The sequence below is a fragment of the Rattus norvegicus genome, chromosome 10, assembly GCF_036323735.1.
Source record: "Rattus norvegicus strain BN/NHsdMcwi chromosome 10, GRCr8, whole genome shotgun sequence".
Taxonomy (NCBI): Eukaryota; Metazoa; Chordata; class Mammalia; order Rodentia; family Muridae; genus Rattus; species Rattus norvegicus.
Genome location: NC_086028.1, coordinates 100,384,407 through 100,397,500, shown reverse-complemented (window position 1 = coordinate 100,397,500; position 13,094 = coordinate 100,384,407). Strand labels below are relative to the sequence as shown.

Genomic DNA, 13,094 nt, shown 5'->3' with positions numbered 1-13,094 from the left:
CTTTTCTTCCTCCTCTTCCCCTTCCTCCTCCTCCTCCTCTTTTAATTTTATTTATTCACTTTACATTCTAACCTGGTCACCCCCTCTCACAATTCCTCCCCCATCTCCCCATTCCATCTCTGAGAGGGTGAAGGTCACCCAACCCGAGCACACCAAGTGGAATTTTTTCTTTCTTTTTTTTTTAAATAAATGGGTTATCTTATAAATTTATTTTTTTAAAAGATTTTATTTTATTGTATATGAGTACACTGTAGCTGCCTTCAGACACACCAGAACAGGGCATCAGATCTCATTACAGATGGCTGTGAGCCACCATGTGGTTGCTGGGATTTGAACTCAGGACCTCAGGAAGAGCAGTCGGTGCTCTTAACCACTGAGCCATCTCTCCAGCCCCGGAATTTTTTTCTTAAGTAAATCAAGTGGGTACACTCACTTTCCACTTCTAATTGGAATCTTTGAAGTGGGACGAGCCACCTTTTTCTTTTCTCTCTAATTCTTTTTTTTTTTTCTTTTTTTTTCGGAGCTGGGGACCAAACCCAGGGCCTTGCGCTTGCTAGGCAAGAGCTCTACCACTGAACTAAATCCCCAACCCCTTCTCTCTAATTCTTATTGTCTTTTTCTCTTTAAGATTTATTATATATGAATACACTGTAGCTGTTTTCAGACACCAGAAGAGGGCACCAGATCCCACTACAGATGGTTGTGAGCCACCATGTGGTTGCTGGGATTTGAACTCAGGACCTCTGGAAGAGCAGTCAGGGCTCTTAACCGCTGAGCCATCTCTTCCTACTGGGAGCCTACGGAAAGGACACAAAAGAAAGCTTTCTCTTTGCCTGCTTGCCTCACTCGCACGGGAGAGTCCATTAGAGCCTACTTCTTAAAGACCTGGCGAGATATCCAGCCTCGAGGACTGAACTACTACTGGATCCTTGGCTCTTCTGTTGGTAGACAGCCATTGTTGGGCCAGCTGGACCATAGCCTGCAAGCCATATATACGTTCTGTACCTCCTGTTCTCCGGAGAACCCTCACTAATACAGCCACGAGGCCGTGCGTTCCTCCAGTCAACCCAAGTACTTAATTAGCACCTACAGCAGGAATAACCTACGGCTAGGGAAAAAATAACTGAAGATTAGTTTCTCAGCCGTTCTTTCTGTTGCTTTGAAAGACATGAGGACCAAAAGCAACCTGAGGAGGAGCGGGTTTACTTGGCTTACAATCCATCCTCAAAGGAACCCAAGGCAGGAACCTGGAGACAGGAAATGAAGGAGAGACTATAGAGGCTGCTGCTCCCTGACTTGCTGTCCTTAGTCTGCTTACGTACCCCTTTCTTGTTTATTTATTTGTTTGTTTACTCATAAGACAGGGTCTTGCTATGTAGTCCAGGCTGGCCCAGAACTCACTACATGACCCAGGCTGACTCTGACTCTGTCTCCCGTACGCTAAGATCAGAGGCACAGGATAGCAAGACTGGTTTTGGTTTTTCACTTTTATTCCTAACTTTCCTCTTCGGCCTCTAGAGTTCATTGTCTACCTTAATACTAAAGAAAAGGATAGGGCTGGAGAGATGGCTCAGTGGTTAAGAGCACTGACTGCTCTTCCAGAGGTCCTTGAGTTCCCAACAACCACATGTTGTAATGGGATCCGATGCCCTCTTCTGATGTGTCTAAGGACAGCAACAGTGTACTTATATAGAATAAATAAATAAATCTTAAGAGAAGAATAACATAAGCAGATTCAGGCTGTAGATATGGCTCGGAGGGTAATAGTACAGCTGCTCATAGTACCCAGCTGGGTTCCCAGCACCTACATGGTGGCTCACATCGATCTGCAGTTCCACTCCAGGGAATCTGATCTCTTCTGGCCTCTGCCAGCATCAGTTATACTTACAGTGCACAGACATACAGGCAAGCAAAAGACTCACACACAAAATGAAAGTAAGTTTCTTTAAAAAACAAAAAACAGCAAGACCAGGTATGGTAGTACACACCTTTAATCCCAGAGACCAGAGGATCTGTGAGTTTGAGGCCATCCTGGTCCACAGAGTGGCTCCAGGCTAGCCAAGAGTACACATTTCAGAAAAAAACAAAAGAGAAACTATTTCAGAAAAAAAAAAAAACAAAAACAAAAACAAAAAACCAAACTAATTAACAACAAAAGCAAACACACACACACACACACACACACACACACACACACACATATCAAGAACTGGAGAAAGGTTCAGTCCCCAGCTCCGAAAAAAAGAACCAAAAAAAAAAAAAAAAAAAAAAGAACTGGAGAAAGACAGCAAGACCCCTAAGGGATTAGCCTCTAATGGAAGATGTTAAGACATTGGAGTAAAAAGGAGGAAATGGCCTATTTTATTAACACCAGAAGAAAAGTAACAGATCACCCCACTTGATCACCATAGCCATACTGAATGTTGCAGATTTGTGCCAAAGGAGAAAACCAAAGGAGAAAGAAAGCTAGCTGCCCTGAACAGTTTCCCTGGGTGAAGTAAAGGGTGAAGAGAAATTCAAGATCAAATCTGGGGGACTAGGGAGAAGCTCAATAGTGGGACACTTTCCTGTCACTTGTACAACGTTCTAGGTTCCATCCTTAGCACTGCTTCCCGCTCACCACCCATCCCCCAAAAAAGTTACACTTCGCAAATTTTCCATTCAAAGCTCGACATTTACTTGGAAACGTAATGGTTTGAATGAGAATGGTCCCTTTAAGCACCTATATGCAAACGTTTGTTCCCTCTTGGTGGAACTGGTAAAGATTAGGAAGTGTGGTCAGGCTAAAGGAGGTGTGTCACTGAGGGTGGGATTGAAGTTTTCTTTTTTTTTTTTTTAAAGATTTATTTATTTATTATATATAAGTACACTGTAGCTGTCTTCAGATACACCAGAAGAGGGCATTAGATCTCTTTACAGATGGTTGTGAGCCACCATGTGGTTGCTGGGAATTGAACTCATGACCTCTGGAAGAGCAGTCGGGTGCTCTTAACCGCTGAGCCATCTCTCCAGCCCGGGATTGAAGTTTTCAAAAGTCCAGGCATTCCCAGTCAGATCTCTCTGCCTCCTCCTTGAAGATGAGGGAGTAAGCTCTCAGCTACTGCTCCAGCGCCTGCCTGCCTGCCTGCCTGCCCGCCTGCCCATTGCCCATTGCCTGCCCACTCCCCACTGCCTGCCTGCCCATTGCCCACTGCCTGCCCACTGCCCACTGCCTGCCCACTGCCTGCCTGCCCATTGCCCACTGCCTGCCCACTGCCCACTGCCTGCCCACTGCCATGCAGGATCATGGACTCCAACTCTCTGAAATTATAAGCAAACACCAATAAATTCTATCTTCTATAAGGTGCCTTGGCCGTGGAAAGACAGAGATCTAACACAGAATGTTTAAAGGCTCTAAAAGAGACTATTACAAAGCCCCAAACTCTGTAAGCCATCTTACATGTTCAAGAAACTGGTTGTAGCTGGCAGGCATGGTGGCTCACACCTTTAGTCCCAGCAGTTGAGAGGAAGAGGTAAGGGGGTCTGAGTGCAGCCTCATCTATATAGATAGTTCCAGGCCAGCCACTGATACATGAAAAGGAAAAAGAGGAAAAAATAAAGAAATAAAAGAAAGATCTCTCCTGCCTAATAGTGGCCAGCAAAGGCATGGCGCTATGTTACTAAATGCCTTCTCCTCCAACGCCTATTTATTTATTTATTTATTTATTTATTTATTTATTCTTTATTAAACTTGAGGCAGGACTTTGCTACTTAAGCTACATGATGATTCGGAGTTGGCTGGCCTCAAAGTTGTAGCGATCCTCCTGCCTTAACCATCCTAAATACTAGGGTTATAGGCTCAAGCCACCACTCCCGGCTAATTTTGTGTAGGTAAAATGCCAAGATCCATTTGATAGAAAATTCCCAACTGCAACTGATAAATGAAAAGTCAGGAAATCATAGGAAACGACACAAGCCTGAACATTGCTGTGAGAGCTTATCTAGACTAGGTTAATTGAAGACTCACCCAAAATGTGGGTGGCGACATTCCCTTGGCTGGTGTTTCCAAGGAGAAAGGAAAGAGTGAGCCAAGTACAGCACTCATTGCTCTCTGCGACTGGAGATACAATGTAACCAACTGCCTCAAGCCCCGCCCCCTCGAGCCAAAACCAACCCTTCCTTAAGTGAGCTTCTGGTTGGTTACTTTGTCACAACAGGAAAAAGTAACTAATGCACAAACTTAAATAAAATTAACCTAATAGGGGTTGGGGATTTAGCTCAGTGGTAGAGCGCTTGTCTAGAAAGCGCAAGGCCCTGGGTTCGGTCCCCAGCTCCGAAAAAAAGAACCAAAAAAAAAAAAAAAAAAAAAAAAGAAGAGGCTGTCAGTGCCTCTGGAATTCAAGTTACAGAACTGGTCCTCTGGAAAAGTAACCAGTCCAAGTGATAGCCTGGAACAGCTGCAAATATGTGTGTCAATCCCCCTGCCTCAACTCCAGAGTGCTGGAATTACAGTACTTTAAGCCATCCCAGCTTTGGCCCCTTGAAAAAATTTCAGTGCCCATCACGGTTGCACACGCCTGTTGCACTTGGGGGGTAGGGCAGGAAGATCCTTGGCTACATAATAAACCAGATATCAGTCTGAGCCACAAGAAATCCTGTCTCAAAAAACGAGGGTCAGGGGACTAGAGCGCTAGCTAGTTCAGTGGTTAAGGGCATGTTCTGTTCTCACTGAGGACCTGGGTTGGGTTTCCAGCAGCCACACAGCAGCTCACAATCACCTGTAACCCTAGTCTAACGCCCGCGTCTGGTCTCCACGGTTCTTACACGGTATATAAACTCCCACAGACACACACATAAAAATAAGTAAAATAAAAATTCATGTAGCTTAAGCCTTCTATTTCCTCAGCTGCAGCTACCTTTAACTCCTAAAATCATAAACACACTTAAATAAGTGTGTAGCTGCTTTCCTAAGAGCACCATTTTAGGAGCTGGTTGCCCTCCATTTCTAATTCGAAAGTTCACTTCCCCTGCACCAAGACTGTATATTGGTAAAACAATAAAGTGTCACCGGTATTTACAAGTACTGAGAAGAGAATGACCACGGGAATTAACAGGGAAAGAGTTATACTCAGCCACCGGAGAATAATTCACCGGTAACAAGATCAAGGATCCTAAACGTCCAGGGTTTCATTGAACAGACAACAGTTAGAACGTAAGGTGCACCTACACATTTAGAATGGAACCCTGAGAACAACCGAGAAGCATCGGCCCTTGGAAGGGTTTCTCACCCCATTCTCCCTGGGCCAGTAGTTTAGTGAAAGCAATCAGGACCTGGGACATAACCCGGCGGTATAGCGTTAACCTAGCCTATGTGAGAGGCCTGGGTTCAATCCAGGACTGGGACATGGGTAGGGATAAAGAATAGGTAATTATTCTGAGTCTGCCAGTATTTACTATGTATCTCGGGAGACAAGGTCCAAGTGTTTTTAGAGTTCTGGAAAACACAAAGATAGTCGCTGGCCTGATGCTAACATTGATAGGTATGCAAAAAATGATAGATAAATGCCCTATTTATGAGAAGTACTCCAGGAAGACAGAGAGTAAGAGGGAGAGAAGAGAGGGGACAAGAGAAGACCTAGTCTCAAGTATTTTATTGGGAATTAGGGATGTGACTTGTATACCTATCTAGCATGAGGGAGAGATACGTCAGTCAGTGTAAGCTTGCTGTGTAAGCGTGAGGACCTGAGTGTGGATCTCCACCATCACGTAAAGTATGCACCTGTAGTCCCAGCTCTGGAGATGGAGAAACAGAAGGATTGCTGGAGCTTGCTGGCCGGCCAGTCTAGCTGAATTGATGAGCTCCAGGTTCAGGAAAGATCCTGTCTCAAAAACTAAGGTGGAGGGCTGGAGAGACGGCTCAGCGGTTGAGAGCACTGATTGCTCTTCCAAAGGTCCGAGTTCAATTCCCAGCAACCACATGGTGGCTCACAACCACAGCAAATGGGTCTGATGCCCTCTTCTGGTGTGTCTGGAGACAGTGATGGTGTACTCATATACATAAAATAAATAAAATCTTAAAAAAAAAAAAAGGTAGGCCCACTCAGGGAACATTCTAGAATGTCAAGAGCCAGAGGATATGAGGAATGCTGAGAAAGGCTGACTTCTGGACATGAAATGGCCACTGTACCCAGGAACTCACTCCAGCCATTATTACCAGTAGAAGATCAAGCCAGCAAGATCAATGTTCCAACAGGCTTAGTAGATGATTAACAAGGAAAAGAGAGAAAGAACATGAAGCAGGGAGAGGAATGCGCCAGAGGTGCCTGCAGAAGATGCACTGTTTGCATGCATGAAATTGTCAAATAATTATAAATACAATCTGAATTTTTCAACACAGGATCTCCCTGTGTAGCCCTGGCTACCCTGAAACTCACTCTGTAGCCCAGGCTGGCCTCTAACTTACAGAGATTCTTCTCTGCCTCCTGGGTGCTAGTATTAAAGGCGTTCACGACTAGTACGCCTGGTTAGAGATAACCTACTAAAAATTAAAATAACGGGCAGGCAAGATGGCTCAGTGGTAAAGGTGCTTGTGGCTTAGCCTGACCACCTTCGTTTAATTCTCCGGACCTGGAACTGACTCCTGGAAGTTGTCCCCTGGCCTCCATGTGTGCTTGCACACACATTCAAAACTAAAAAGTAAGCCAAAAAATAAATGAAGTAATAATAAAACTAGGTGGCGATAGATACAGGAAGACTCGGGATACAATCTGAAAACACCACATTAAGCGTTTTATTCAGTGTTTATCAAAAAAACGCACCAAGAATGCTAATGCTGGGGGACGGCTCAGGGGTTAAGAACACTGGGTGTTCTTCCAGAGTTTGATTCTCAGCAGCTACATGGCAGCTCACGACCATTAGTAATTCCAGTTCTAGGGGACAATATGACATCCTCTTCTGGTCTCCCTGGGAAACAGGCACACATACGGTGTCCGGACATACATACATACATACATAAATACATACATACATACAAAACAAAAAGAATGCTAGTAGTAGTAAGTTAATAAAAAAAATAAATTGTGCTAGAAAATGATAATAATAGATGTCAGTACCCCAAGTCCGGCCCCCAAATTCTGAGCAAGAAAACTGTGTAAGCGGTGGCGCCTGTGTGAGAGGTGGTGGGAAGGAGCGAGGGCCTTGTTCAAGGAGATGGGGAGCCGCTGCAAGCCGTTCTGAACCTGACCGAGGCATTGAGAGGGTTATGCTTTCACAAAAGCACAAAGCGATCTGTTTATTGAAGCCAAATTCATCCCATGTAAGGACCAAGGCTGAAGGAAGCACCATGATGGTCGGATCTGAGAGACTCTTGCCACCACCATGTCCTGCAACCCCCTTCCCTCAACACACACACAGATCTGGGGACTAGGGAGATACAGGAGAAAAGGATGTCACAAGCCTTGCTACAGGTTCACATCTGATAATAGCCAGGTCATAGGGATGTAGGACACTGTGGGCACGTCCAAGTACAAGGTCCTGGCTTCCCTCCCCAGGGAAAAGGGAGAAGGTGAAGTTCCCAGCATCCCCACAGACGCTGGGGCCAGGATTAGGGAATGGTTCAATCCTGTCCTATTTCCTCTTACCTTTGCTACAGGAGAGCAGCTTCCTCCTTGACCTGTTCCTTCACATCTCACCTCTGTCACCAAACCACCAGTGTGGAAAACTGGGTTCCTGGGAAATGTACCATTCCTACCCTTAAAAGCCTCATTCGTCTGCTTCTGAAGAAAACAGAAAGAAGTGTGTGGTGGTGCTGGGGTGGGAGGGTGGAGACAGTCAAGACGGGAAAATTGGGACAGTTCAGCTGGACTCTCTCCCCTGTGTAGGACAGAGGTCACTGAGGTGAGCAAGACAGTAGAAGAGAGCCAGGCGTCATGTCTTTAAACCTAGGGAGCACAGACAGCCCTATCTACATAGTGTGTTCCAGCACCGTCAGAGCTACATGATAAGACCCTGGCTCCCAAAAAACCAGCAGAAACAACAAGAAGACCGATGAAGAGAAGAAATCACAGAAGAGCTCGGACCAATCCTTCAGTCCTAGAGTAGATAGATATTCAGCCAGATTCATTTGATTTTTTTTTTTTAAATGTGTACGAAGAGTTTGCCTGCATGTCTGTATGTGTCTGGTGCCCAAAGAGGTCAGAAAAGGGCATCCCCAGAACTGGAGTTTTAAACAGTTATCAACTACCACGTGGGTGCTGAGAACTGAATCCCAGCGCTCTGCGAGACCAGCCACTGCTCTTAACTGTCTTTCTTTAGCTACCTGCTACCTACCTTTTAAGATGGTGGCTAAAGGGCTGGAGAGATAAGAGCACTGACTGCTCTTCCAGAGGTCCTGAGTTCAATTCCCAGCACCCACATGGTGGCTCACAACCATCTGTCATAGGATCCCATGCTCTCTTCTGGTGTGTCTGAAGACAGCTACAGGGCACTCATATACATAAAATATATAAATAAAACTAAAAAAAAAAAAGATGGTACCTAAAAGGTGGACAGGGAAAACAAGCTCTACCTAAAGGCTCTTAAGTAGCTCCCTGTGTACCTGCCCCCTGCTGTGGATAGTCTCCCCCACACAAACACACACCCAACATCTAGACTAAAGCTCTTGAGGCCTAAACTTTTGGATCATGTGACCCACCTCCCCTATAAGGTCTAAATCTTGAGGGGTTGAAAAGAGGCTTGGTATCCTCTGTAATATCTTCTACCCTTCAAACACAGGATACAGTATCCCTCTTTGCCAGGAGTGGGACAGGGCCTCCTGCCCTAGAAGCCTTAACAGCCTGCAGCCAAGACTCTACTTCCCATTATTTTCTGGGCAAAAAGGCTTTTTACTTCACCTCCCTAGAATCAGTCCTACAACTATTTCTAATCAGCCTTTCCTCGGAGTCAAGCTGACCCAGCCCCCAACTCAGGTCAGTGAAATCAAGTTCCTAAATCCCCTCCCTCCTCCTGTCTTCTGGGGGAGCAGAGGAGCCGTGGGAAGGCCAGTTGGCTGAGACTACCAGCCTTGGCCGGTTTTATGCAGTTACATGTGAGGCAACAGACCTTCCCCTTCTCACCTTTTGGGAAGAAGAGCATCCCCTTCATCTTTCCCACCAGCATTCACATGAACACACACACACACACACACACACACACACACACACACACACACCCCACCGAGGGAAAGAAGGTTATCTAGTTGGATCAAGGCTACACAGCTTGACTCAAGCCAAAGACCATGGCTACCCATAACTCCATTTGATGCAGGAATGGCTCAGCCAGGGACACCACAGAGCATCCTTCTTCCTCCCTAGCTGCGTCCCCTCAGCAGCCGACCAGGAAAGACGGGTGGACACTTGGCCACAGCCTTCCTCCATCCTCTTATCCACCACTTCCTCTTTTTCTCAGTCTCGGGACAAGTCCTATTGTCTCGGCCCTCTCTGAGCAATGGGCTGGTTAACCAACTCGGTAAGAACGGACCTCGAGAGATGCTAATGCACGGAAGGAGCCACAGCCCGTTTACGGTCCTCCCTTTCACCAGACCAAAATACCCCAGCACGCTGAGTCTTAGATCTTCTAAGCAATCAAGGGTCTGCTCTCCGCTTTGGAATGTGCCCCACCCCCATCCCCAACAGCACTCTCTCCCAGCCACAGAACAGACATTGTTGGGGGGATGGGGTTCTCCAGGAACACAAAGCCACGCTTCTATATATTCTCGTGTCTGTGCTTCGGGATCAAGATCGTGAAGTCTAAAGTGACTTAGAACTTTGTAAGTGTAAACGTGTGGGCGCGAGGTGGAAACAGAAAGCGCTCTGGAAAAACCAGGGGTGGGTAAGAGATGGGAGCCAGAACCTAGGCTTCCACAAGGAGAGGAGCCGTAGGCCTCTGAAATTCCAAACTTCCCGCGAAGAGATCCTGAGCCTCCCTATTCCAACTGGGCTACTGAGTCTACGCTCTCACGCCCCTGAAAGTCTGAACCGACAGAGCAGAGGGCCAGGCTCTCTGTTCCTAATCCCTCTGGTCACAGAAAGCTGCCCTCCCCAGGCACTGCAAGAAATAAGGCAAGGACGCCAACCTACAGTCACAGGCGATCGTGTCCTCCTGCTGCTAGAGTGGGTAGAGCAACACCTCTCGGGCACTCAGACCCCTGGCCGTACACCTCCGGCCGCACAACCTGGCTTCCCCGAGCCATTAAGTTCCCAGATGGCTCAGGTTTGGAAACTTTCTGCGAACTTGCAGAGTGGGTGCATCGTCGCCCGCCCCTTGGGTTCTCACCAGGGGCCTTGACCCTGTCCCTTTCCGAGACAGCTGGACCCAGCCCTTCCTGCAGGCCGATGGCAAGGGCGGAGCGCCGGCCGAGGAGGCAGCCCTTACCTGGGACGCGCAGCCAGCCCGCTCCAGCGCGCCGCATAGAGCCAACTTCGGCCCCAGGCAGGGCGCCCGCGGGCGTAGGAGGGACTCAAGGCAGGGCGCAGGGCCAGAGCTCGTTACGGCGGGAGGGGTGACCAGGCCGGAGCAGAGGTGCGGGGCCTGCCTCCCCCGGACCCCCGACTGAGCTGCGCGCGCTCAGTGGCTCGCTCTCCCGCCCGCCTCCCCAGGCACAGTGCTCCCCTTTCTCGGCCAGGGTGGGCCGGGCTACATCACCGTGACATCACCTCCATTCGGGGCGCTCCTCCGGGGCCAGCAGTGCTCCAGGTACTAGCAATCCTCACCAGTAACAAAGCGCGGCCGGCCCTGCCCCCTCCGACTCACCTCCAGGCTCAGCCGCCGTGCACTTTTGGGTTGGGAAGGGAGATTCGAGTTTCTGGCCAAACTGACGAGTGGGTTGTTGCTGTTTACTGCCACGCCCCCACACGCGGGCGCGCGCACACTTGCGCGTACTCACTTTCTGGACTCGCCTTTCTCTCCCGAAAGCTGCTCCGGGTGCAGTCCCATACACCCCTAGGCTGTATCCCTCAGTGATCGCACGCACCCACGGACGCATGGTGGCCACCTTGGCGCGTCTCCTCATAACAGACACCCAACCTTTGTCACTTTCGTCCTGGCTTTCCCATGAGACACATCCCTACCACAGTTCGCTGCTCCCGGCTGGAGCGAGGAACACACCGAGACACAAAGTTCGTCTTTGTCACGGCTTCCGCGCCCCCTTGCCTCGCGAGCTTGCACACGTGGACACAGCACACACGGAGCGTCCGCCTCTTTCGTGCGTGATCCTTCCCGGAGAGCGGAGTCTCCAAGATCACGAGGGAATGCCACAGTGCATGCCCCTAACTCTGTTCTGAGTCCAGAACCTCTGCCGACTGTTGGCCAGTGTCTTTGTCGACCTAACTACTCCACGCCCGAGTTTCTTACATTGCGGGCTCCCCTCCTCCCCTCCCCGTGTTCCGGTTCCCTGTGGTGACCTGTCCTAATTAGCCTTCTCAATTTTGTTCCCCGAGGTACAGTGTTTAATGTGATCCCTGTGGTCTGTGCGCTCCTGGCCACGTTGTTGCTGATTCCGAGTCTGGCCTCTCCCGCAGTCCAGAGACCTTTCCGCGAATTCAGATTCCCTTGAACCACACCCCCAATCCCTACCGGGTGGATCCACCCTTTCTCCTCCAGCCCCAGGAATCTGCTGAAAAGAAACCGCAGAAATAGGGAAGCGAATCCCAGCTGAGACCTCTGTGGCCCAGTAAACAAGAGATTTTTTTTTTTCCGGCCACTTTCTCTGGGGACCTGGGATCCCACGGGAGTGGGTTGCGCTGTCTTTGGAGCACTGAGTGGGTCTGGTCGGATTGTGCTGTATCCCCGGAGGGGACAAGTCGCAAGAGCTTGGGAGAGGTTGTTGGGCCTGACAGGGGCCCTGGAGACTCGGGGGAGGGCAGGGCGTTGGGTCTCAGGGTGCGGGTTCTCGTGACGCCCAGTTGCCTGGGGGATCGCCAGGAGCGCGGTCGGAGCCAGCCAGTGGCAGGGCAGGCGGCAGGGCGTGTTTGCACAATCCTGGGCGCCCGCGAGGGGGAGGGGAGGCAGCTGGTCACAGGCGAGGGGATAGCCAGGTGGAGGAGGGCAGGGAGCTAGTGACCCGTGCCTTCTCAGCTGGCCGTTGTGTTTGCGTACCTCCGTCTATGACAACCTGGAGTCTAAACTCAATGAATCACCCGGAGTTGCCGGAGCGATAAAACCTTAGGCCGGTTCCTCCCCTAGCACACTGCTCTGCTCTTTTCTGACTCTAGGAGGAATGTTTACTTAAGGGAAGGCGGGGGGCGGGGGATGGAGTGGGGGGGAGCCCGTGGGGCCCAAGCTTTCTATAACCCTGAATCCTGTCCTGTGCTTTGCAGTTTCTGTCAGGTCTGGGGAATGTGGCAAAGCTCGAACTATTTCAGTGGGTGGCTGCTGCGGGGGTACCCGCTCCCATTCCTAAGTCCACCTCCCAACCTAAGGTTAGGGATCCAATGCTCAGGTGTCAAGGCTTGAATGGAGCAGGCAGTGCCCACGCTAGCTAGAAAGGCAAACAGACTGGTTAGACCTAAGTGAGCGGAATAAGTTGTCCTAGCCTCTGCCTGCTTTTCATTAACTAGGCGACTGATACCTAACTCTGCTGAGGGCTTTTTGGCATCAGTGAAAAGCCAGCTAAGAGAGGTGGGGGTGGGGGCGGGGGTCTAAGACTGGTGGCAGGACCCTGCGAACCACCTCAGTTTTCTTCCTGTCTTCCCTACAGTCTCCAAAACTATGACTGGTTTACCCCGCTTCACCGCTCACACCTGTAGCTCTAACACTTGGGAGGTAGAGGCAGGAGGATCAGGGACTCAAGGTCACCCCAAGACCACCCTAGACCACATAAACCAGCACTCTTAGCTGTGAAACTTCAGCTCCCTTGGTCTCTAGGTCTCCTCCCTCTTTCCCACCAGGCAGGGGTATCTATCTGGTGCATGGTCACCCACTGGGAGTCATTTAAAAGGGACTGACCTGACAGGGGCTGAACCCTGGCCTCAGCTAGCCCTGTGAGGCAGCTGGCAGTAGGAATGAGGTCAGTGTCTGAGAACTCTTTGCTCTTCCCCGTTCACCCAGGCCCCCTTCTGTAACAAAATCTGCCTCCAAAG

At 49.4% G+C, this 13,094-nt stretch overlaps 1 protein-coding gene across 6 annotated transcripts in view; it reads right to left on the bottom strand.

Moving 5' to 3' along the window:
• The window catches only part of Gprc5c (G protein-coupled receptor, class C, group 5, member C), a 22,272-nt gene extending 10,453 nt beyond the window's left edge, over positions 1–11,819 (bottom strand). Inside the window, exon 1 of one of the 6 annotated variants that reach the window (XM_006247678.5) lies at positions 10,768–11,819. In XM_006247678.5, the coding sequence (XP_006247740.2) occupies positions 10,768–11,026 (259 nt within the window). In that variant the 5' untranslated portion in view covers positions 11,027–11,819. Of the gene's footprint in view, positions 1–10,290; positions 10,336–10,389 lie in introns of those variants that run through there. The other 5 variants (XM_006247682.4, XM_017597153.3, NM_001191591.2 and 2 more) reach the window with 5 other exon arrangements.
• Between the last annotated feature and the right edge of the window lie 1,275 nt (positions 11,820–13,094).